At 33.4% G+C, this 24131-nt stretch overlaps 1 protein-coding gene across 1 annotated transcript in view; it reads left to right on the top strand.

Annotated features, from left to right (window-relative positions):
• The window catches only part of LOC145277720 (activating signal cointegrator 1 complex subunit 2-like), an 84012-nt gene that overhangs the window by 52420 nt on the left and 7461 nt on the right, over window positions 1-24131 (top strand). Inside the window, exons 11-14 of the mRNA XM_080129420.1 lie at window positions 1730-1940; window positions 7207-7323; window positions 19528-19631; window positions 21728-21862. Of these exons, the coding sequence (XP_079985546.1) occupies window positions 1730-1940; window positions 7207-7323; window positions 19528-19631; window positions 21728-21862 (567 nt within the window). The remainder of the gene's footprint in view (window positions 1-1729; window positions 1941-7206; window positions 7324-19527; window positions 19632-21727; window positions 21863-24131) is intronic.

Here is a 24131-nt window from a genome sequence, read left to right on the forward strand (position 1 = left end):
GGTTTCTAAGGTTAAGAAATCCATTGGCCACTCGCATTTGTGATATATATAATCAGTAAAATGTTCTTTAATTAATTTGATCAGTCATTAATACCTACGGTTTCAGAAAAATAATGGAAATCCTGCCCCTTTGGAGAAAGAATATCAAATGTATATGTTCTTCAGCTGATAGTCTATTTTGCTCTTTCACACACAGTTGAACACTCTTGTATTATATTAGTAAAGGTCAATTTTATGTGTCTAACTAAAACTTCTATGATATTTAGATGGGAGCAAAAATCATCTTTGTAGTAAAATGTTTTAGGTGTAGAGATCTTTGCAAATGAAAAAATATTAAAACTACAAATACCGTCAAAGTTTACTCTTCTGCACACATCTATCTATACAGTCCAGGTATAATCTTCTTCTGAGCTCATCAGAACTAAACCTGTTTTTAAAACTTGCATTACACATTCATCATTTGATTTCTCTCCATGCAACGTATGTCCTCAACTCTCACTAACCAGATTTCACTACCATACATCATCACACTGCATATGTATATATATATATATATATATATATATATATATATATATATATATATATGGCTGATAAACTTATCCCTTGGTCGGCCAGGGTAACACTGTACTGGTTAATAATGACAAAGAATTTATCCAGAATTTAACTCATTACTGACGTTTGCTTAGGCATTTTAACAATAAAAAATTTTGGTGCTAATCCATAACCCTCCCCCTCTCCCTCAAAGAAAAAAAATTAAAGAAAAATCTGTATAATGTATATACAGATAGCAGAAAGAATATATTTACACCAAAAATACCATCAAATTTGAAGTAATTTTATTTTTATATAGGAAATCATTTCAAGCGAATTTGAGTTTCCTCTATGTGTTAAAAATGTTTGTTTTTTAAATCTCACAAAAATTTTAATTATTTAGAATTATCTCTCTTATCTTGCGAAACGTCTTCAAGAGATGGTTGCTCAATGTTCAGCCATAAAATTTGATGGTCTTTTAAACTGCTTGACCAATTTATATGATTTAAAGATTTTTCAGTGTTTATTCAGATTGGCACTTGGCGGGAATTAAAAATAAATAAAATACAGAAAAGTCTGTATGATGTACGTACTCGTTACAAAACAAAGATGCCATATTCCAAAAATTATGTACATCGATCAAGTAGTTTTATTTAAAACTAAGAAAATCAAAATTTACAATTTTTAGCGATTTTGCTACTAAAACTGTATTGTACATATAAATCACCTATCTTTGATTTAAGTTGTCTCCCCCTTTTTTTTTTTTTTTTTCCAGGCATCGGATTTAATCACGGTGCAGTTTGGTGCACGAAAACACTATAGCTCGCATAGTCATAAAACTTAATTTTCTTGATAAAAAAAAAAATAAAACTACTTGGTCAAATTACATAATTTTGGAATATTTCATCTTTGTTCCATCACTAGTACATACATCAAACTTTTCTGCATTTTTTTTTTACTTTTAATTGCCGCCATAAGTAGCAATTTAAATAAGCACTAATATTTTATTTTTTGGTATTTTTGTTTTCCTCATTGGTGGAGTAGTATTATAAACTTGGGCCAATTTTTTTGTGAATTCACTACTTAAATTTTACTAGGTATCTCAAACTCTGTTTTCATATTTGACATTAATCTTGTCCTATTAATATCCAGTGTCTCTTTTTATATATTGATTTCCTTGACTAAACTTTTCCAGCGATGAAACACGTCTGACATTTTTGCAGGAAGTCTTTGATTCTGCTTTCTCCTTATATGGTAAACGAAACCAGCCGAAAGGTTCCAGGAATGCGGGTGGACGAGGTAGTCCAGAAGGTTCCGTTGGTGATTCGGAAGAAAGGCTGCAGGCTGTAGGTAATCAGCCCGCAGACTCTGACATTTCTCCAACAAGTGGTGCCTGTAAAAATACAGTAAGTCTAGAGTTGAAATCATGAATTCATTATTACTTTTTTTCTAATATTGAAAAAATTTTAATAACTTTTTAAATCAAAAATTTATAAATTTGATACTGGTTGAAAGAATCTGATCATATTGTGATGAGGTTGAGTAAAAAAGATGGGTTACCTGAATGTGTGGGGATAAAAAAACAAAAAATCTTAAGGTAACACTGATAGTTCAAAAAATCTACCACAGAGGTCAATTTATGTTCAATTCAACATGAAAACTAACCCCTGCTCTCCTTTCCTTTAAAAATTAAAATGTTAATGCAAAAATACATTTTTGATGTATAACAATTAAATTAGTTTAAATTTTACACACTCCACAAAAAAAAAAAAAAAACTCAGTTAAGAAAAATGGGTGTAATAATTAAAAAAAAAAAAAAAAAAAAAAAATGAGCTAAAATTTTTTTAAAATGTACCATATTTTTTTTTTTTTTTTTACATTTTCACCCCAAACAAGGCACATTGCCACTTTGGTATAGGGGGCTACTATCAGGGATAACAACTACTGGGGTACTATGTAGGGATTTGGGCAGCAAGATGTTGGTACATGTTGCACTTGAACTTCTGCACATCAGTACAGTTGGGGAAGCAAGGACCTGGAATGGAATTCCAAAGTCTAGCGGTTCTGGGGAAGAAACTACTGGAGTAGAAAGATCTTTTACATCTAAGGATCTCTACAGTGTGGGGGTGGGATTTTGCAGCCTGTCGGGTTTGTCGAGAGTGTTCACGTTGTGGGGGCACAAGTGCTTGCAGTTCGTCAGAGCATTCACCATTAAAATACTTGTAGAACAGGCAAAGGGATGCAACGTTTCATCGATGGGATAGAGGCTGAAGCTTAGATGCCAGTTCAGGGCCTATCAGATTTGCGACTCTCTTTTGAACCTTGTCAAGGAGCGAGAGACTAGTAGCCGATGCACCAGCCCAAATGTGACAGCAATACTCCATACATGGGTGAATGGTTGCCTTATAGAGGTACAGGATACTTTCAGGTGTTAGTAGTTTTCTAGCACGGTAGAGAGAGCCCACCTTCCTTGCAGCGGCCCTGGCAACGCCCTCGATGTAATTGTTCCAACTCATGTTTCCTGTGAACGTTAGGCCAAGGAGCTTGAAAGACGTACTCTCAGATAAAGAGTCGTTAGCCATTGCTATAGGTGGTAGAGAAGGTTTCTTGTAATTATTGAATGAAACTAGTTTAGTTTTGGCTGCATTGAACGTGACTATCCATTTTTGTCCCCATTCCACTACAGATTGGAGGTCATCCTCTAGTGTTTCTGCCATTTCTTTAGATATGTGTTCATTTGTTTTCCTGTCGTGCCTGTTATAGAGTGTGGTGTCATCAGCATATATACCCATCTCAGAGGCAATGTTGTCGGGGAGGTCATTTATGAATATCAGGAACAATAGAGGTCCAAGGATAGACCCCTGGGGCACTCCCGCATTTATATCATATTGTTTAGATGTACGACCGTCGAGGACAACCTGGATTTTTCTCTTATCTAAAGGATTTAATTATGTTAAGTATTCTACCAGTGATACCATATGATCTAATCTTCCTGAGGAGACGGTCCTGGATATGACCTTAAACTATATCCAGTGGTGAGGCCCCAGCTTGCGGGCTTTGGGGAGTGTGGAGCCACCCTTTAATTGCCACTGCTCCCAGGTCCACTCTGACCCGGAGTGGTAGTACCTGTTAGGGTCCCAACTATGGATTAAATAGAAACCGACGTGAAAACAACAAATATATTCTATTAAAAATTTTTTCTTCAAAATCTTTGGATTCGGCATTAAATAACCTGAAGAGGGTTGATATGCTGTAAAACAAAAACAACCAACCAATCCTGAGGAGACCCTCATGCCATACCCTGTCAAAAGCCTTAGATATATCTAGAGCTACCGCTCTGCCCTCCCCTGCTTTGTCCAGTGAATGGTATATGATGCACTTTGAAAACTAATGCATCTCATGAGGCCATATTTTTTGGTGACTTACTTAAAAAAAACTTCCCTTTCTATAATCAATGGTAATATTTTTTTCATATAAATTTTTATATAAAAAAAATATTATTACTGATTAATAGGGCTATGGACAAGAGAATATTCTCATCATTGTTTTGACTCTCGAGTATATATCCGACACAGTTAATCCACATCACTCTATATAAAAACATATTAAATGATATAAACTCGAGATTCAAAATAATAAAGAATATTCTCTTGTCATAGCCCTACTCATTGAAGACCAAATTTAAAAATTCTAAACTCTTTTTGAGGTACATTTAATTTTGGGGTGGGAGTAGCATAAGTATGCACTGGCATACTTGTTCTTATACAGGTTGTGAAGAGAACTTGAATGCCTACTAGACACTGTACTTGAGTGTCTAACGTCTCTCTGTACAGGGACTCATGACTACCTGGCATTAGAATATTTTTACCTATAAGTATACTCTGACTGAATATTCAAAATTACATAGTATTTTCAGCCCAAATAAGATCTCGTCGGTATAGCTAACCCACGATGGCTTGGACAAGAAATAGTGCATCTTCTCCAAGTGATGTTGTCTATATTAACAACGCTGCTGGATACCCCACCAAACTAGATGAATTATTGTCCTAGAATCCTGTAAGACCAAGAGACTACAAGAAGATTTACTATAATGACTTTAACTGGTCAATTGGGTTGAACAAAATTAATATTCTTAACTTCTTTTCTACCTCCGTATTTGATAGGTAAAGGAGGTAAAATACTGGAATATTCAAAGATGAAATGAATATCTATGTATCTGATATAGAGATGAAATGCTAGCTCCCGGAAGGGGGCTCCTTGATTTCTGAGAACTTTGACTGAAATAAACTAAAACAAAATTGTGGTGAAATACAAAAGTTTTACTGACCTCCACCTGCTACTTGTCTTTTGCGACTGTAGTTTGTTTGTTTAACATCATTCATGATGATTTTGTTGGCATTGGTTTCCTCGATGACTTTCTATTAAGAATTCATTCTAGAAGGATATCGGATACGTACGAGAGAGAACACGTAAAGGTTGCCAACATCCCTAAGTGAAATGTTTCTGTGGAATGGCCTGGATTCGAACTTGGCACAACCAGGTTGTCAGTCCATATCATTAACCACTGAGCCATCGTCACCTCCCTGCCATTGTGGTTGTTTCTCTATCCCACTACATTTACTGTTAATATATGCAAGTTCACATAAGCAAAATTAATGTGCAATTTGTTTTTGATTATAAAAAGGAAAAACGTTTCTTGTTTTATGTGAATGCACAGACACAAAATTTAGTTGTACATAATTACAAATGATTTTAGTCAGTGTATACTTGTTTTTACAATAATTTATCATTTTAGTAAGTGAAGCAGTTTACTATGCTTTGAATTCTCTCTTTTCTTCCGTTCTTCTGTCTTATTTAAACATATCACCTGTGTCACAATTGCGTCAACATGTTTTCCATATTACAATTCAGTGTATTTCTTTTACACATATTGTTTATATTTGATCTGAAAACCTTTTTTTTTTTTTTTTCAAGCACTCAATTGTCTGTTGACTTATGTCATCAAAATCCTAACGCAGAGTTTGTATTACAAAACTTCCTAAAATTACATTTCGATTAGTTTTTTTGCCAATAACTTGTGATAAATCATTTGTCTATCCGTTAATCTTACTATGTGGGCAACATTCGGTGATGTATGCTGCCTAAGAGCCTGAAAAATCTCAGTTTTCATTTGTTATCTCTCTTTAAAATATATATAAATATATAATTTACAATGTGTGTGTGTATATATATATATTTGAGATTTTCAAACTTAGATGTAAATACCACTTAATCTGACAAATAAAACTTGATTCTGAACAGCAAATTTTCATTTGTTATTGTTGTACTATGTTATTTGTAATAGACTAATGAATTTTACTGCGAGTTTATAAAAACACTTAATACAGTTCTACAGTTTAGTAATGTGTAGGTATCCTTAAATAATCATCTTAAAGGCAAAATCAAGTAAGCAGAATAGCTCTTATTCTTTTAGTAAGAGTTTTCATTCCTTAAAAACAGTAAGGTGAAAAAATATATTCACACAACAAATTTTAATATAATTGATCTCATGCAATCCTATATTATATTAGCTAGTAAATATATCAAATTAACAAGAAAATTCTTGCGTTTTTTAACTTTTTAAATTTAGATGAATATATCTCAGTTCAAACAAAAATTTATTGATCGTAATAAGCACCGTCAGAATCAACACACTTTTACCAACACAAAACAAGTGTATTTATGCCAGTAACATAAAAATCTTGCGTTCTGGTGGTGGTGAAGTTGCTGAAGGCGTTTTTGATATCGCTTAGAGCATTGAAGCATTTCTCATTCAGAAAGGACTGCTAAGAGGTAAAAATTGAAAAATTGGTACTGGGGGGGGGTCATCAGATTCTTATCTGTTTGTAAGCTATTTTACAAAGATGCTGCGTGAATTGTTTACATGACAGATTCCTTATTTTAAGAATAAGTAGGTCTGAAAATATTTTTAAAGAGCGTGTGAAGCTGGCCTAATGGTTATCATGCTTGACTCACTGCTTTTTATGCTTTTGTTTTGATCTCAATTAGTTTTTTTTTAAAATTTGTTGAGTATATAGGTTGAGAATTTTCCTCACTCACACACACACACACACACACACATTCTCACTTTTATAGATATATAGATTAAGGTAAAACTTGTGAAATAAAAACACATGCAACAAATTGTAACAGCTATTACCTTTTCCTCTATACAAATTAGCCCATACAGGCGTTAACTACGGGTTCAAGCATTTCTTGATATGGTTATCATCAAATTATAATTATCTTTTTACTTCCAAACAAGTTTTTTTGATAAAGATTTGTCCTTTTTTCTGTTGGCTTGGAAATCTATGGTTGAACTGTACTTTCTTTTGCTTTGTCAATTCTTTTAGTGACTGAACACTATCCATGTCAAAATTGACAGCTTGAATACGAGGTTTACAAAATTCTCTTTGGCTGCTATGTAACTAGTTTAAACAAGATGGTGCCAGTCAAAATCTTATTACAGTATCTTAATTCAATGTATTTGATTGCAATGTATTGTTTTCATTGTATAAAATAATGACCAACCAAAAAATGACCACATTTTTTACAATTAGATTTCATGAAGAAACTTCTATTTACTGATTCTCAATTGAGCATGATGCCATGCATTTTTATTTCTATTTCCAGCCGTCTAATGATATATGCGAAGGGGCTTGTGCTGCCACACCCACAGGAGCTGAACTAGAGTCACTTATTTACTGTGTCAAGGATCTTTTTCCTGATTTTGGAGAAGGATTCATTGAGGTAAGACGTTAAAAAAAATTGGTACATATCCAGAACTTCACCCGCGATAACGTTGGCATCTTCCGACAGTTTACAGTAAGCTTTAAAAAAAAAACTTTAAAATTTAATATAATTGTCTTAAAAATAATTAAACTTACAAAAAGTCTTGTGTTAAAAGTTTTGTTTTCAGCATTTGAATTTATCATTTGACAGTGGTTGTGTCAGCTATTTTTCAGCAGCTTACCGTAAACTGCTGGAAGATGCAGATGCTGCCGTGGGTCAGGTTCTGGATCAGTACGAAAAAATTTACTGGGTGATCCTTTTGCATTTTGTTCCTTATTAATATGTATTGTATGATCTGTTGTATAATGTGTAAGAGTGGTCAGTCTGCAGCCTTGTGTCAAACTGGGACGAGTGCAGACATTAAGACCAAAATAAGAAAATAACAGCAGGTTCACCTTTTAGATGGTGTGCTCAAAGAAAACAGATGGTTAAATAACAGATTAAGAATTTATATAAAGGGCAAAATGGGCGTGAGCGTTTGTGTATGTTCACGAAAGGCTTTTTGCATGAGGTTCTCGCCATCGGTTAGATTCCGCAAGAAGTTTTTCCCAGTTGTAACATCTCGCATTCGCAAACAGACATCCTTTCTTTCCTTTTTTTTTTTTTTTTTTTTTTTTTTTTTTTTTTTTTTTTTTTTTTTGTTTTGATCGAATTAAAATTCTCACCGTGCCGTCGTCTCCCAGTGTTTATTTATCTTTTTTGTATGGATAAAGTGAAACTATTCGGACGCAAACGTCTGGCCTTCCGGCCGGGTATTATCTATTCTGTAATTGGTCCTCAGTCAATGTAAGGGAAATCCTTTATACTGAGACAATTACTATTTATTTAGATACTGCCAGAGTGCCCCTTTTTTGGTGGAAGCTGGTTTTCCCCCACATTATAAACGACCTTGTGTCTAATTTACTTTCGTGCGAGATTTAAAAGCAACGCCATTTCTGCAAGTCATCTTTTGTTTTTGATTGACTACGTTAAATTTGAACGCTTTACACTTCCAGTCACGTTATGGAGTAGCGGTAAGACGTCAGATTTTCTCTTATTTTCTTTTCCGCCTTTGTGTCATGGGTTCGAGCTTGCCTGCCTACTCCCACTTTTTTTTTTTTTTTTTTTGCCCAACACACACCGCCAAACACCCAGGCAATGCCGGGCACTCAAGCTAGTACTTTATGTGTAAAAGTTAAAGAAAGAAAAACATTACTCTCTTTATTTGTCTACAAGTTCAATCCCTGGCCAAGCAACATAAGAAAAATGACATGATATAAAAAATAATTTAATGAAAGTAGTCCTCCTCTAGTAAATTAAATAAAATGTTCTAGTTGAAATGTAACATGACTGTAGTAATAAGTAACCTGTAATATTTCATTTAATTAGCAATACACATGAAAAAATTTAAATGGTTTAAAATATTTCAATATTGGTATCTATAGAAAGAGCTTGATAAGCTAAGAGAGAATCTTTTTAAATTTTTTAAATCAAGGAAGTTATGACGATTTTTATGCCTTGCACGTTTGGATATTTTCCCCTCTTTAAGACCATATGCATTTTGTCACATTTTTTGCACAACTTTTTCAGTAAAAATGCTATATCTTCGTTAAAACATAAGACTAAGCAATGAAATTTCCCATATAAGTGTATTTTTGTGCAAGGAATCTGAATATGCTACTGAAAATCTCCAGAAATTAATGGTTTCCAAATAATCTCCAGTAAATGCACATAAATATGCTGCGATCGCTTAAAAATGCCATGTATTCATTAAAAGAAAAGAAGTTAGAGAACTCAAAGTTGAATTGTAATGCATTTTATGTGCCAAAAACTGAAATCGAAATCTAGGATTGGTTAAAAGTGAATATATTGCAATATTTCTTTGGTATTATTGTAGATTAATACCTTCTGTCACCCCCTCCCCATCTGACCACCTCTTCAAAATATGTGATTCTACCTTTATAGACAATTGCATGTGAACAACTTGAAAAACTTTAATAAAAGATAAGCAAAAATTATTTTAGAATTTGATGTAAAATTATTTCCCATTTTGAATCATTCAAGCGTTTTAGGGTAGTTACCCCCCCCCCCTTTTCCTATGATGGATAAATCCTGGGTGTTTTTTTGTTTGTTTGTTTGTTTTCTAAAAGGCGATTATGCATGGTTTTAAGAGGGTCTTTGTGCAATTATGAGAAGGTGGGGAGGTTGCCACTCTGACTTTGGGTTAATGATAGGGCTAAGGAAAATTATGTGTGAACATCCTGAAGACTTGATAGAAACAAAACAAAAACAATTTTAGAATTTAGAGTGGGGGTTGGTTTCACATAAATGTAAAATAATTCACCATTTCAAGACGATCCTAGCATTTTAGGACAGTTGACTGATTTTATTTTTTTATGGGAGATTAATCATGTACACTTTTCTTTAAATGTTTTTTCTGCTTTTTTTTTTTTTTTAACGCTTATATGAGCTCACAGAAGAAGTTTGTTTAGTGGAGAGCTCTGCCACTTGTACTTAGCGTTATTGTTAAGGCTAAAGGTTTTAGGAGGAGGCTTGCCACTCATACCTAGGATTAAACATAGAATTAAGCAAGTTTTTCGTTTTTGTTTAAGAGGGTGTTTGATACCCATTGTGAAACTTTACAAGAATTATGACAAACAGACAAAAATAAATGTTATTTAAAAAAGTGACATCCCTCTAACAGAAAACATGATGCTTGGAAAAATATCAAGTATTTTTGTCCCACCTATTTAAACATAAAAAAAGAAACAAGTTTTTGCTAAAGCTGACAAATTGTAAAAAATTTTGAATTAATGTTATTTTGATTTTTAATTACATTTCATGTCTTTTTCTAACGTTTTTATTTTTTAACTAAGCACCTCCTACAAATATTTAAATATTGATTATTTTATTTTATTTTTAATAATCGGGTAGATTAGTTTCCATTCGCTAATAATTCACTGAAAACATTTTTTAAAGGACAAAAATTAGAAGTGTGTACCGGCCGTTCGTACACGTGAACCAAAACAATTGTATTTCACATCTTCGTTTGTTCAAATATTTTAAAATTTACTACTATCCAATTTTTTAAAATATTTGTATGGTTGATAACAAAATAGCTCTAACTAAACATGTAAGAAATTTTTTTTATAACCAGATTTTCAATTAAAAAAAAAATCGATCTGGAATAAAAATCAACAACAAAAACAAAACGTTAATTTACGCCATACTATTGATACTGCTGCTATCACTAATATTACAGAAGTCTGTATTCAAATTCATAACGATTTTTTTGGATATTATGTTTTTAAATTGCTACGTACCACTAGAGAAAACACAGTCCAATCATCTTTTTAACGAATAAACATAGTAAAAAGATTGTTTTATTTAATAGTGAGGGTTCGACGAAAATATTTTCAAAATTTTCAATACTCGTAATTTTGAAATCTCTTTTTTAACACAATAAAAAAACGAGTGGTCAAATGAATTTCTACACTCGAAATCATTAAAAACGACATCTCTTTCGGCTAATTTCCAAATTTCATTAAAAAATTCTTAACAGAAACACGGTATGAGTGTTTACAAATCGGGGGGGGGGGGGCTCGTTACAAAAACTTACCGAAAATGCCATTTTATGATGTTCACATTTTTATCACTTTATTTGCTTAAAACTCTAAAAATATATAATGTATGTTATTATTTACTAATTCATTTGAAAGTATATTCATTTCAGAACAAAACGGGGGTATTTTTAAGATTTAAAGTGCTTGGGTTTTTTAAATATGACTATTTTAGCAGAAACCCCTGTGATTATCCAAAGCGTTTTATCGGCCATGTGTATTGCTACTTTAATCCCCATAGATTGGCCATTGTCGTCTTTATGTACATAAACAACTCTCTTTCATTGAAACAATTGCTCAATCGAAAGTGACTTCTCTCAGAGTGGTGATGTAGCAATTACAGATGTTGATCTGTTCTTCATTTTTCTCTTTATGACTGGAATAATGAAATCAATGAAGAGAACAGCAAGTAACTTCTTTATTTACTCTGGTATTTGATTTACTCCTTATGGTAATCTACAGCAAGTATATCCAGAAATGAATTGCAGCTTCCCAACCAACTCCCATAAGATGCTGAAAGCCTCAAAAACTGTATCCAATCACTTTAAAGCCAACTTTCAAGAAGTAGGAACTTTCTAGCTTCTCTGCCATATATTTCTTCCCTTGATGCAACTCTAACGTAACATCTAATAAAAAAATGCCACTTGTTTGAGCGCTTCGGTTGGCCTCAGTTGTTGAACAACAAGCGGGATTCTGGCCTGGCAAATCCACAACAAGCCAGCTTCTGAATCTCTCTCAGCACATTAAAAATGGGTTTCAGAAATATTTTTGTTGGTCTGTTTATCACTTATGGCACTGAACCACAGCCTTCTGAAAGATTCTGGAGCTGTCAAAAGACCGGACACTTAAAAGCCTCATTGAAACCATCTTGAAAGACCCGGGTTTGCACAGACATGAATGTCTTTGAATTTTAACTTTTGCCTTGAAAAGCCCTTATTTCTATTACCTTGAAAATCATATTCTTTATGTCCAGTAAAAATTTGTGTTGCAATATTAAAAATATATTGAAATATTTAAGTATTAATAAAAATATTAAAATATTTTTTAAATATTGAAAATAAAATAGAAATACATTGTTCTGAAATTGTATAGTATTATTGTGGATAAGAGTTATGTCCCTTTATCACAAAACTACCTCAAGTAGTTTTGTGATAAAGAGATGTAACTATTTTTTTCACCTCAGTTGGCCAAGTTTTCAATTATCATAAAGTTTCTTTTCTCGCTTTTTTTTTGGGGGGGGGGGGAGATTCAAATCTATTTTTTCTCTCATTTATAATTTAATTTGGTGGGGCGCAAAGGGAGTGGAGTAGTGGTGGCCACCTTCAATAAAAATGACCCCCCCCCCCTCAACCAAGCAAAAACTTCTCCTGTGCAGATGGGACTCTTTAATGGTGACTCCTCCCCCCCTCTCCAAAAAAGCCTTAGCCGAAAAAAAATGGACAAGACAGCAGCTATCTTGATTGGAAATTTAAAAGCCGTAAAGAGTTAATATTTGAGATGAAATAAAAAGTATTTAAAACTATTTAAAAACACCAAAATACGATGCAGGTAAGTTGCAAAGTAACATTTAGTTGTTGTATATTTCATTTTTGACCATCTTTTCGAATCTCTGTGAATTGTAAAACAAACCCCAAATTTTCTTTTGGAAACTTGAATTTTGTCTGTAGAAGACCTTGAAGGACTTTGAAAATGGACATCGAAAATCTATATGAACTCTGAAGGCGATGATCAACTAATGAACTAGAACACTGAACAGTTCATCTACTCTAATGACCTCTGTGTAACATTTTGAAAGGTTACTTTGAAACAGTACAAGTAAACCATAACTCAGCCCTGAATAAGCTACTCCTCTACTACAATCATCAGCATGCAAACATTGCGAAGACTTGAGTCTGCTCCTTCCATCTCAGGAGCCAGGATGTCATTCAACCTTTTGACATTGTATGGTCTTGAATACAACTTGAAAACCATACTAACCTTATTTACCTTATCATAAACCTGAACCACAGCCTATCATTCAAGGAATATGTTAAAAATACAAAACAGAAAATCAGCTCTCAGAAATTAACAACTCCAAATAGGAAGGCACACACACACACACACACACACTAAAAAGTACTGCCCTGCTCTTGTGCTACTTCTGTGCAGAGTACATGTGTGTTTTGGAGAGATCATTGCATGCCAATTAATTGAACAAGACCTGAACAGTTTGCATACCTCGCTGACATTGCCCCTGCAGATGCAATATGGGAAGCTGCCAGCAGACTAAAGAATGTCCCTCAATATGAGAATCCCCCCCTCTCCCTTCTAAAACCCTTCCTCCTGGTTCAAAGTTGTCCTGGCTCCAAAGGAGGACACCCAACTACCCAAGAACAGAACTGAGGCAATCAAGTTGAGATGATCAGATGGAGCTACCAAACTGAGCCAACTATCTTTGAATGTGGAGAGGAGGATCATACAATACAGCAGGTTTAACCAGTTTAGTTTGAAAGATCTGACAGAATATAATAATAATGCAAAGGTTTACGTAAAAGATTTCTATAATCCAAATCATATAATGCAGAAATTTAAATGTAATGTGGACAAACCTCTTGCTGTACAACTCTTCACTGATGATGCCCCCGATAAATGTGGCCTCTAAATCCACAGTAACCTCTTGTGGCAACGTGTCTGGTTTGGGTTTAAAGTAAAAAAAATTTAGGATTGTTCAAGTGTGTAAAACAAAAAATGAAAAATTTTGCGACGCAATAAACCACGATTGTCCACTTGATGTATTATTTTGTCTGCTTTGACAACTTTTGATTTTCAGCAACGAAATGCAATCAACAAATGTTGCCAGAGACGAGACATGACAAAGGATCGAAGGCAAAAATGATCAATGAGCAATGAAAGTTTTAATTGCAGAAATTAACTACATCAGAGTTCAGCTGAATCCACTGTGAAAAATTTCCCCCACTCTATATCTGTGCCTAAATCAAAACGCGGATTCCATGAACAAAGCTTCTTTCTTAGAACTGCACGCCTGTGGAACTCTGTTCCGTCTGCCTGCTTCCCTCCGGACTACAACTTGGATGTCTTCAAGTCCAATGTTAACAAATTCCTAATGAACCGCCCCCTTAAGTAAACACTTCAGCAAATCTCCTCACTAACTTAATGTACTTGCAATAACCCTTATCCCTGAGTGGCTTCCGGGCCTTGATAAGTGGTGATCACTGTGTAAAAAAAAAAAAAATTAGAATCATAGGAAATATAAACATGAACTACATCAAATTCGTTGCCAAGATCGTCGGAAAAACCATTGGATCATTTTACTGCTCCAGTAGATATCTTCCTGCCGATGCAATGGATAATGTAATAATAATGCAAAGGCTTACCTAAAAGATTTCTATAATCGAAATCATATAATTGATTTTTATCAAAATTAGAAAAAGGATTCTATGACATAATGTTTAGTATCAAACTTTGACTTTAATTTTTGTAAGGGGACATAAAATTGGTGCAAAACTCTTTTCTTTCTACATAAGTCACCAACGTTTCAAGGCCTGAAGGTCACTCAGAGATAAGTATTAATGAGTGTGTGGTGGTCACTGGGATAACAGCATATTAATAGTTGTCAAAATGGGGTAAAAATGGATTATTTGGAGGAGGGGAGGTGGCTCAACAAGAACATTGGGCTTGAAGATGACCATATTGTAGTCAGCTGAAAAAGCAGGTCAGCAGAACAGAGTTCCACAGTCGGGCAGTTCTAGGAAAGAAGCTTTGTTCATGGAATTTGTGTTTAGATTTAGGCATAGATAGACAGTGAATGAAACTCTTGATGGTCATTGTAGCTAGACGGGTGTTCTTTTTCTGAAAGGTTGGTAAGGGAAGGTGAACCTCAGATGAGCACTTGTCATGAAAATAACAGAGCAGAGATGAGCTTGATGTCTATTTTGTGAAAAAGAGGTTATAAGGAAAAAATGGAGCAGTGTCTGCTAGGTTGCGAAGCCGATTTTGAACTTTGTTAGCTCCCGCCTAGATATGGCAACAGTACTCCATTTTAGGACATATCTGGCTTTTATACAGATGGAGGATTATGCTGGAAGTTAGATAACTTCTGACACAACCATTTTTCCAATGGCTTTGGCAACAGATTTGATGAAAATCTTTCATTTTATGTCAGGAGTAACAGTCCTCTTTTAGACGAGTACCATTCATATCGATTGGGGCCGAGTGGGGATCAGTGTTTATGGTGAAAAGATAAAAACTTGGTTTTGAATGCGTTAACATTAACCACTTTTTACTCCATTGTACCACATGATCGAGGTCTGAGGAGAGTCTTTGTCATCGTTGACCTTTGAAGTGTTGCTATAGATCGTTGTCTTCTGTGTATATCTCAACAAATGAACTTAGAATGTAATTTGGGAGATCATTGATGAAGATAAGGAAGAGAGTTGAGCCCAGGACGGATCCCTGAAGCTTGCCAACGTTGATACTTTGAGCTTCAGACTTTTGCTCATCAACGATTACTTGTATAAATCTATCGGAGAGATTATTTGATGGTTAAGAAAACATTTCCAGATATTCTACAGCTGGAAATATTGTGAAGTAGACCTTTATGCCAAACCCTATCAAATGCTTTTATGTCAAGAGCTATTGCTCTTGAGAGGAAACCCACGTTGATAGATTTACTGATCTTATGTGAAATTACAGTCAGTACATCAGCTGTAGATTTCGTTGGACAGAAACCATATTACTTGTCACTGAGTAGGTTTTTTTTTTTTTTTTGCTGACATAATTGACAATTTCTCTATTTAATGTGACTTAGTAATAACACATGACACTAATTTGTACTGAGATGCAGAAGACTGATCTCCACTATTTTTTTAAATATTGGGCAAGCTAATCAAGTTTTCCAATGTGTTGGGAATCATGTTTTTATGCATGAATTAAACAGCTTTGCAAGAATGGGTGCTAGTTCCGGTTGCAGTTTGAGTACTATAACTAGAATATTGTAAAGACTAGTTGCTTTGCTGGCATCAAGGTCCTTGATGAGTGCGGCAATATCATGAATAGGCGTGTGGACATCGCTCAGATTATTTTCAGTCTTGATAGGAAATTCAGGGGGTATGAGAAGCTGATCACATAGGGTTGAGTTTGCTGCAAAGTTCTTGGTAAAGAATTTGGCATTGTCAGATGTTGACAAAATCATCTCAGGCCCGTTGATGATAATCGGGATAGAGGATGCTTATCTGTTCAGGACCTTGTTTATTTGCCAAAACTCATGAGAACCAAGTGTTTATTCTCCTACTTTGGACTTGATAGACTTAGCATACGATGCTATCATGTTTTCTATAATCCTTTTGCAGTGATTACTGGAAGTTCTAAAAGTGACTTCAGTTTAAAAACATCTATTGTGTTCAAAGCACTTGAAGTAGTGGTTTCTGTGTGCAATAGCAGCAGGAGTGTACCAAGGTGAGGTGTTCAGTTTCTGTTGGAAGTTTTTAGAGGGTATGTAGCTGTCAATGCCAATAGTTAACCAATCAGTTATGTCAGATGCTATATCAGATGCATTCTCTTTAAACATTGAGCGTAGGAATAGTTCTAATATGAACGCTCGGAAATCGTCCCAGTTTCGGTACAATGGAGAGGAATATTTGGGTTTTTGTTATATTTCTTTTTTTTATCTTTATTGAGACAATCAAGTGATGACAAAATCCTGGCAGAGACAGAACTGATGATGAGCACAGTTCAGGGCATGTTGTTAGAAAAAGATCTAAAAAAACCCCCAAAAAACTTGCAAACTGTCTGTCAGCATTGGGTACCCAAGTATGTTCGTTAACAATCTGAGTTTGGTCATAAGAAAGGGAAAAATCATGGCAAAATATCCTTTTGTCATCCATTTTATTTGAGTGAATTAGCCATTCAACATTGTAACCATTAAAATCTCAATAGACGTAAATATTGACTGAGAGATGGGCAGACAGCGTATGATCAGCAATACTCAAAGATACTATACTTCATCATTGTGAGGATAACAGAGAGCAAATATAAATACTGTGCTGTGAATAAGCACTATTTCTAAAGGAATGTTTGGGGTCTTTGGAGATGTCCCTGCCACAGGGAAAATATCCTTTATCTAGGCACATATTCCATGTCCATGTTGATGATTGGGTTTGGATATTAAGTTTGAATAGTCTTTGATGGAGAAATCTGCTAAGGAAGCAGTTGAATTAATAGCAGTTCCAGAAAAGAACAACAGGTCAGGTTTAGTTTCCTGCAATTGAATGTTCACCTCAGAAGGTTGAAATATAGACTCTGGATGTTAGAGAAGGAGAGCTTGTAGTGAGGGTCTACATTGGAAGTTTTAGTTCTGGGTTTTCCCTTGATTTGTTGGAATTTTTCATAGTTAGATTGTGAAGTTTGTGGAAGAGGTCAGCAGAATTATTAAAAGCAGGGCAGAGGGGAAGCAAGGGAGAGAATAAGGATGAAAGAATTAGTGAAGAAGGAAGACTTTGTAGACCATTAAAAAGAAAAAGCCGTAGTTGTTCACACTAATGTCTGGTAGCGAGAGGCCCCATCAGAAGCTACTGCATAGTCCAGACTCCAAGTGGTAATGCAGTAGGCTTGGTATTTTGCATTCGCATGACAGGCAGGGGAGTTACTCCAAGGTTCGGGTTCCTGCTATCAGTCGGATAACGTCAGTCCAGGAAAACTTTTACCTCCAGCACCCTTATTAGTGACATGATAGCAAGAAGAGTATGGAAAAAGAATTTAGTAATCTACAGATTTACTGCATATACATATATATATATATATATATGTGAAAGTGTCTGTCTGTATACATTTCCCTACACAATAAATCTGTCAATTGTCAGTCTACAGACTCCAAATTTGATATACAGGGTATTGAGATTTGGGAAAATCTTTCTAATCCGTTTTCGGCCAGAAATTTGGCTATTTAGGGGTCAAAGTTCAACGATTTGACCTTTGAGAACTCTACCAAACTCCTCTGCCAATTTTGGGTCTAAACACTTGAAATTTTAGATATAGGTTCTTTAGACATGGATCTAACTTAATAACTTGATTTGAGCCCAAAACAAATGTTAAGGGGTCATAACAGATCAAAGTTAAAAAAAAAACTTTGATCTCTGTGGTCTCTACCAAATTACTCAGACAATTTCTGGTCTAAACATTTGAAATTTTACATAAAAGGTATTCAGAGATAGGGCAAGCTTTTTAATCGGTTTGGGTCAAAAATTTGAGGTACCAATATATAAATGTATGTATGTATGTTTGCATGTCTGCCTAAAACTTTTGACAGAGGTGAGGGATTTTCACAAGATTAGTATTGTTTTGAAGCTCGACCCTTCAGACGACAAATACCGAAAAATTGGCTAAAAACATTAATTTCTTCACCCTCAACTGGGCACGTTTTTACAGGAAGGGGTTGCTTTTTTAACCGATATTTTCAAAAGTTATCCTCTCCTTTCGATTGTGTAGCCTTAATTTAAATCTATGTCACTTCCGGTTTGGCGGTGGTTGTAACAGCAAAGACATCATGTTTTTTTTCCCATTCTTTTTGTTGCAATATTTTGGTGTTATAATGGGGTATGATCCCACACAGATGATTCTATTTATAAACGATGCTGCTAAGAACTGACGAATCAAATTAATTCACGTTCTGCTACCAACCAATCAGAAACCAGAATTGCTTCATAAATATTAAACCTTTTCTGGAGCAATTTCACATGTTCTTTTCCGTCTCGACACAGTAAGAATATTTTGTTCTGTGGAACTGTCTACTACAAACAAGTCACCTCCCAGGACTTGTGTGTAACAGCGAACCATCAGAAACTGTTCTGAAACTCAAAATGGCTTACACTTCTAGACTTTTCCTCCTTTGTGATACGGGTTCCAGCCTGCCTTCCTACTACCACATTTTATTGTGTGTTTTGCTCAACACACACCTCCAAACACCTGGGCAATGTCGGGCACCCATGCTAGTATATATATATATATATATATATGTACACACACACACACACACACACATGCACAGAATACAGCCCTGAAGATGCTTTTAGCAAGTACTTCAATATAACCTGTTAATCCACACATATTCTCAATCATGTGATGAAGCTGTCTGAGGAGAGAGTATGCTTTATTATATATATATATATATATTTGCCATTGTTGAAATGGTTACCGATATAAATGTGTTTATTTTCACTTGAGAAATATATGAATCTATCTTTCCCCCTCAACTATGGCTTATATCGTAGGGAACACTAGACTCTTGAGTTTTGGTAAGCTAGAAAAGTTTATCTTCTTGCTTAAATTAACTTTATATGGAATTTCCCATTTATAACTATATTTTTGTGGCACCTAACATTTAATCTTGCTACAATAATTGCCAGGCTACCAACTAAAGAATGGCAGAAGAACAACAATGAAGAATATCAAAATGTTAGAAATGTGTAAATAGAAGTATTTTTAATTTTGTTCTCAAATGTTTAATCACCCATTTGTAATGTTATTTTTATATGTAATCTGTATATGTATATCTTAAAATTTTCAATAGATGTGTTTGATTGAAATGGACTACAGTGCAGAATCTGTGATCAATAGCTTGTTAGAGGACAAACTGCCAACTTCATTGCTTGAGTTAGACCGCACAATGAAGAGGTAAGGAGGGACCAACTCTTTTATTTTAAAAAAAATAAAATTTCTGATGGATGATAAAGGTTAAACTAGAATGAGAGAATAAAGACAAAAAGAGTATTAAAATATTAACATTTTGAGCAAATTCCCTGCATGGAGAATTGGGAAATTAACTCGTTTTTAAGGAATATTTAAAAAAAAGAAAAAAAAAAAAAAATTTTTTTTTCAATTGTTTATTTGCTATTAAAATAAATTTTCTTAATACATGTTGTTACAATGAATTATTCAGTATAAACTTAGGTGCTTTAACGAGTATTAAAAAAATCATAATTACACAAGTACTTTATGCGTGTACCTTTTAAGTTAAAAAAAAAAAAATTAAATTAAGGGATGTACATTAAAATTTATGGGTGCTTCTATATTATAATCACCAAAAAATATTGAATTTCAAGTAAAGCAAATGGTACCTACATAATTATCATGCCGCAAAGAGTAACACAACGAAAAATTAGGCAAAACGATAAGGTAGAAAAATAATTATTAATGAAAAACTGTTTTTGGTAAATTTAGTTGAGGAGTAACATTTGTCCGACATTTTGAATTACGTTCATTACGTACGTATCACAATCAGCAGAACTTAATTATCTCCCATGTCAACTTATTTCTTTTTTTTTTTTTTTAGTAAGTGTAATAGTGATTTTGTTTCATTTCACAAATTTTTTTTTTTTTTTTTTTAGTAAGTGTAACAGTGATTTTGTTTCATTTCACAAATTTCTTTTTTTTTTTTTTTTTTAGTAAGTGTAATAGTGATTTTGTTTCATTTCACAAATTTCTTTTTTTTTTTTTTTTTTTAGTAAGTGTAATAGTGATTTTGTTTCATTTCACAAATTTCTTTTTTTTTTTTTTTAGTAAGTGTAATAGTGATTTTGTTTCATTTCACAAATTTCTTTTTTCATTAATTATTTTTCTACCTTATTGTTTTTCATAATTTTTGGATATGTTACTATTTGCAATGTAGGTATCATTTGATTCACTTGAAACTCAATATTTTTTCGTTATTATAATATAAAAGTGCCAATTTATGTAAATTCATCCAATATTTGTTTAAACAAGGCAGATTGCCATTAGTCGTGTGCTCTCGTGTAATGAATGAAAGCGTGAATGTAGGATTGACATAAAATTCTTAAAGATAAACTAAAATGACCGAAAAATGGGCTGAAATGACTTAAATAAATAAAAAGTAAATGACTTAGAATGACTTTAATGAGCTTATGGATGAATTGAATGACCTTAAGAATGACTTGAATGCTTAAAAAATAACTGGAATCCTTCAAAAACAACTTGAATGATCTGGAGAATGACTTGAATGCCTTTGAGGCTGACTGGTTATAAAGTGGGTGATCATTTTACATTAAATTAATACAGAAAAGTGATGCCCCACTTTAAATCACAGTTACAAACATAAGTACAGCATGTAGTAAGAACAGATACTACACTTTGATCTTAAAAAGCTAAACACAGCATCTATTAACAACAGACCTTTGATCTTAACCAAAAAGGCCAAACACAAAAGTGTTACGGACCGACCGATGGAGTGATTTATAGAGTCGCTTGCATGCGACTAAAAATAAAGTAAAATTTAATAGTCAAATGATGTATAACCAGTATTATGATGATTGTTGAATTATGTCCCTTGGCTGATGAATTTAATGTAGGCAGTTAAAAGGTTAAGACATTTCACCATTAAAATATATTTTTTGTTTAAAAAATACTCTACGAATTTTTGGTATACCATGTGTAACCTCACATACAAGTGCATAATACAATTTTGTGCTATTTTTCTTTTCTTTTTTTACAAGCAGTTTTTAATATTGAGGTGAAACTGAATAAACTTCCAAACTTGATCTGCTATTTCTTTCATTCTCTTTCATTAACCATCAATGGTCATGTATTTAAATAAGTGTTCATTTACTGATTAACAATTTATAAGGAGCATGAAGAAATTAAATGAAGTTAAATTTATTATTGTGAGCAATGTAAAATGTAATATATATTTTCTTTTAAAAGCTATAATTTATGCTGTTTGTTGTTTTTAAATTTCTCCTCCGTCTGTATCTCAGAGGTGAAATAGCAAAACCCCTTCCTTCGCCGCCTCCATCTGTCCTTGAAGAACGTCGCAACGTCTTTGATTACGACGAGTTTGACGTGTTTCATCGTAATTCAGTTGATACAACGAAAATCCATTGGGGTAAAAAGTGAGTAAAAAATCATTTTTTTATTTTTTTTTTTTTATTCCTCATGTTTGACCGAAGGGTTACTGTTGTAAACTGTGAAATTAACTGTGCCAAGTTGAAGTCCAATTCGATCTACTGGTTATTTATGCATTGTTGTTGAGAATGTTATGAATTTTTAAAATATCTATAAAATTTCACCTTTTGTTCAATGAATCATCTACAGTATGTATCGGTTTTCAACTTTATAAAACTCAAAGGTTTGATATGATGTAAAAACACAAATCAAATGATTGCAATAACTGCACATTTTTTTTTTTATCTAAACTATTTAATTTTTTTATTGAATAGGAGAATTTATTTTATAAATAAGAGCTACTCATTATTTTTCAATATATTTCTCTTGGAATGGTTGATGTGATTTTTTTTTTAAAAAACTTTTTATTGAATTATCTTCTAAAATTTCGTTAAAATCACTTCAGGTGGTGCTACCAGATTAGACTGTCTGAAGATATTGGCTTCCTGGCCTAAAATGCACTAAACATTGATTTGTTTTTTATTTTCCCTTTGCAAAAGTTAAAAGCAAGAACAATTTTCCCCCTACAAAACAATCAAACCAAACACCATGAATAAATATTTGAAGATAAAAGATTTTATGCTTTAAATTCTTATCAAAATGATTGAACCTGTAAAGGATCGATATGTTACAAAATGAAACCACCAAATCAAATACTGCAGATAAATATTTTGAAGATATAACGAACTTGAAACATTAAATCTTTATTTTTAAATAATGGATTCAGCATTAAATAACCCAGAAAGGGTTGATATGCTTTAAAATAAAACAAGCAAACCAAACAATATATGGCAGAAAAGATGACGATCCAATTAAGGATATAGTTGCTTAGTTGCCATTACTCAATCGACTCTCATTCAAAGTGAAAATACCTGCCAGGGTCCTGTCAGATAGGATAGTTGTAATCAAACCTGTTTTGCGTATGACGTTCAATACTATATAATTATTTAAAAGTATTGAGGATTTTAAATGACGAAGGCTTTCTGACAAAATGATTGAATTTAGCAATCAGTTGATATAGTGAAAATTAACCAAGAACCTAAGCCATATTAAAGAACTGTTTTGAAAAAGCAGTGGATCTAGATAAAAAAGAAATCTGTTTCTTTATCCAGTTTTAATATTTAGGATGTTGCAAGTGTCCTGAATGCCAGATTGGGCAACCTCAAACTATCTTTGTCTACTCTCCATTCAATCAATCAGGTTGTATGCATTACTTCATACATATTTGAGTCTGGCCTTCTTCAGTCTAGCAAATTCTTTAGCACCTGGAATATGCTAGATGAAATAATGAAAAAAAAAAAATTTATTGGTTTTTCTTAATAAATAACTCAAAATTATATGCTGTAAAATAAACAAAACAAAAATAACCAATTAATCAGATCATAAGATTGCATAATGGGAAAAACAAATGAATCCAAAAAATTTCTTAAAAGAAATTTTTATGCTTCTACAGAATTGGGATGAACTTTTATAGTGGATAAATGGAGTTCTCGGATAAAAAAACAATGGTTTCAACTGATTTTTTGTCAATTCTAATAAGTTACAATGTTAACTTCCAAATTATGCATTCAAAATTACCTGAATATCACTGAATTATTTAAAAAAAAACAACTTTGTATTAGCAGATTAAAAATTGCCGCCATCTTGTTTAAATCAAAATAGATAATTACCTCCCTATTGGATTCTCCTGTGTCTTACGATCATTTTCATCAAATTCTATTTTTTATTTTCTTTAATAAATAATATTCTACCTCATCGATTTTCGTAATTTTTGCATATAATCTTCTTAAAAATATGAGGAATACGTAGATACCATTGTTTTCATGTGAAATTCAGTATTACGATTTCCGAAATTTCATCCTACTAGTGTCGTATTGCCAAAATTTTTTGTGTGGTGTTTTTGTTTCTTTAATTCCACTCTCTCAATATAGGTAACAATAAGGGTAGAATCATAAAATCCTGGGATATGAAGTCAAAATAGTTTGAATCATAACCGTGATTGCTTCATAAAGTTAGAATTACTCAGCACCTTTTGATAGTCATTAATTTTTTTAAAATTCCTATGCGATGCCTCTGTTCAGTCTCAAGAGACAACAGATACCCCCATGTAATTGTAAAGCAAGGGTTGTGCAATCTCCAACCGCACCTCTCTTGAATCAGCACTGCTTGAGTCCAGTGGCAAGGAGAAGTGCTAGATGACTGGAAACAATGTCAAGA

This window comes from Euprymna scolopes, chromosome 6 (assembly GCF_053919585.1).
Source record: "Euprymna scolopes isolate OS-2025 chromosome 6, ASM5391958v1, whole genome shotgun sequence".
Classification (NCBI taxonomy): Eukaryota; Metazoa; Mollusca; class Cephalopoda; order Sepiida; family Sepiolidae; genus Euprymna; species Euprymna scolopes.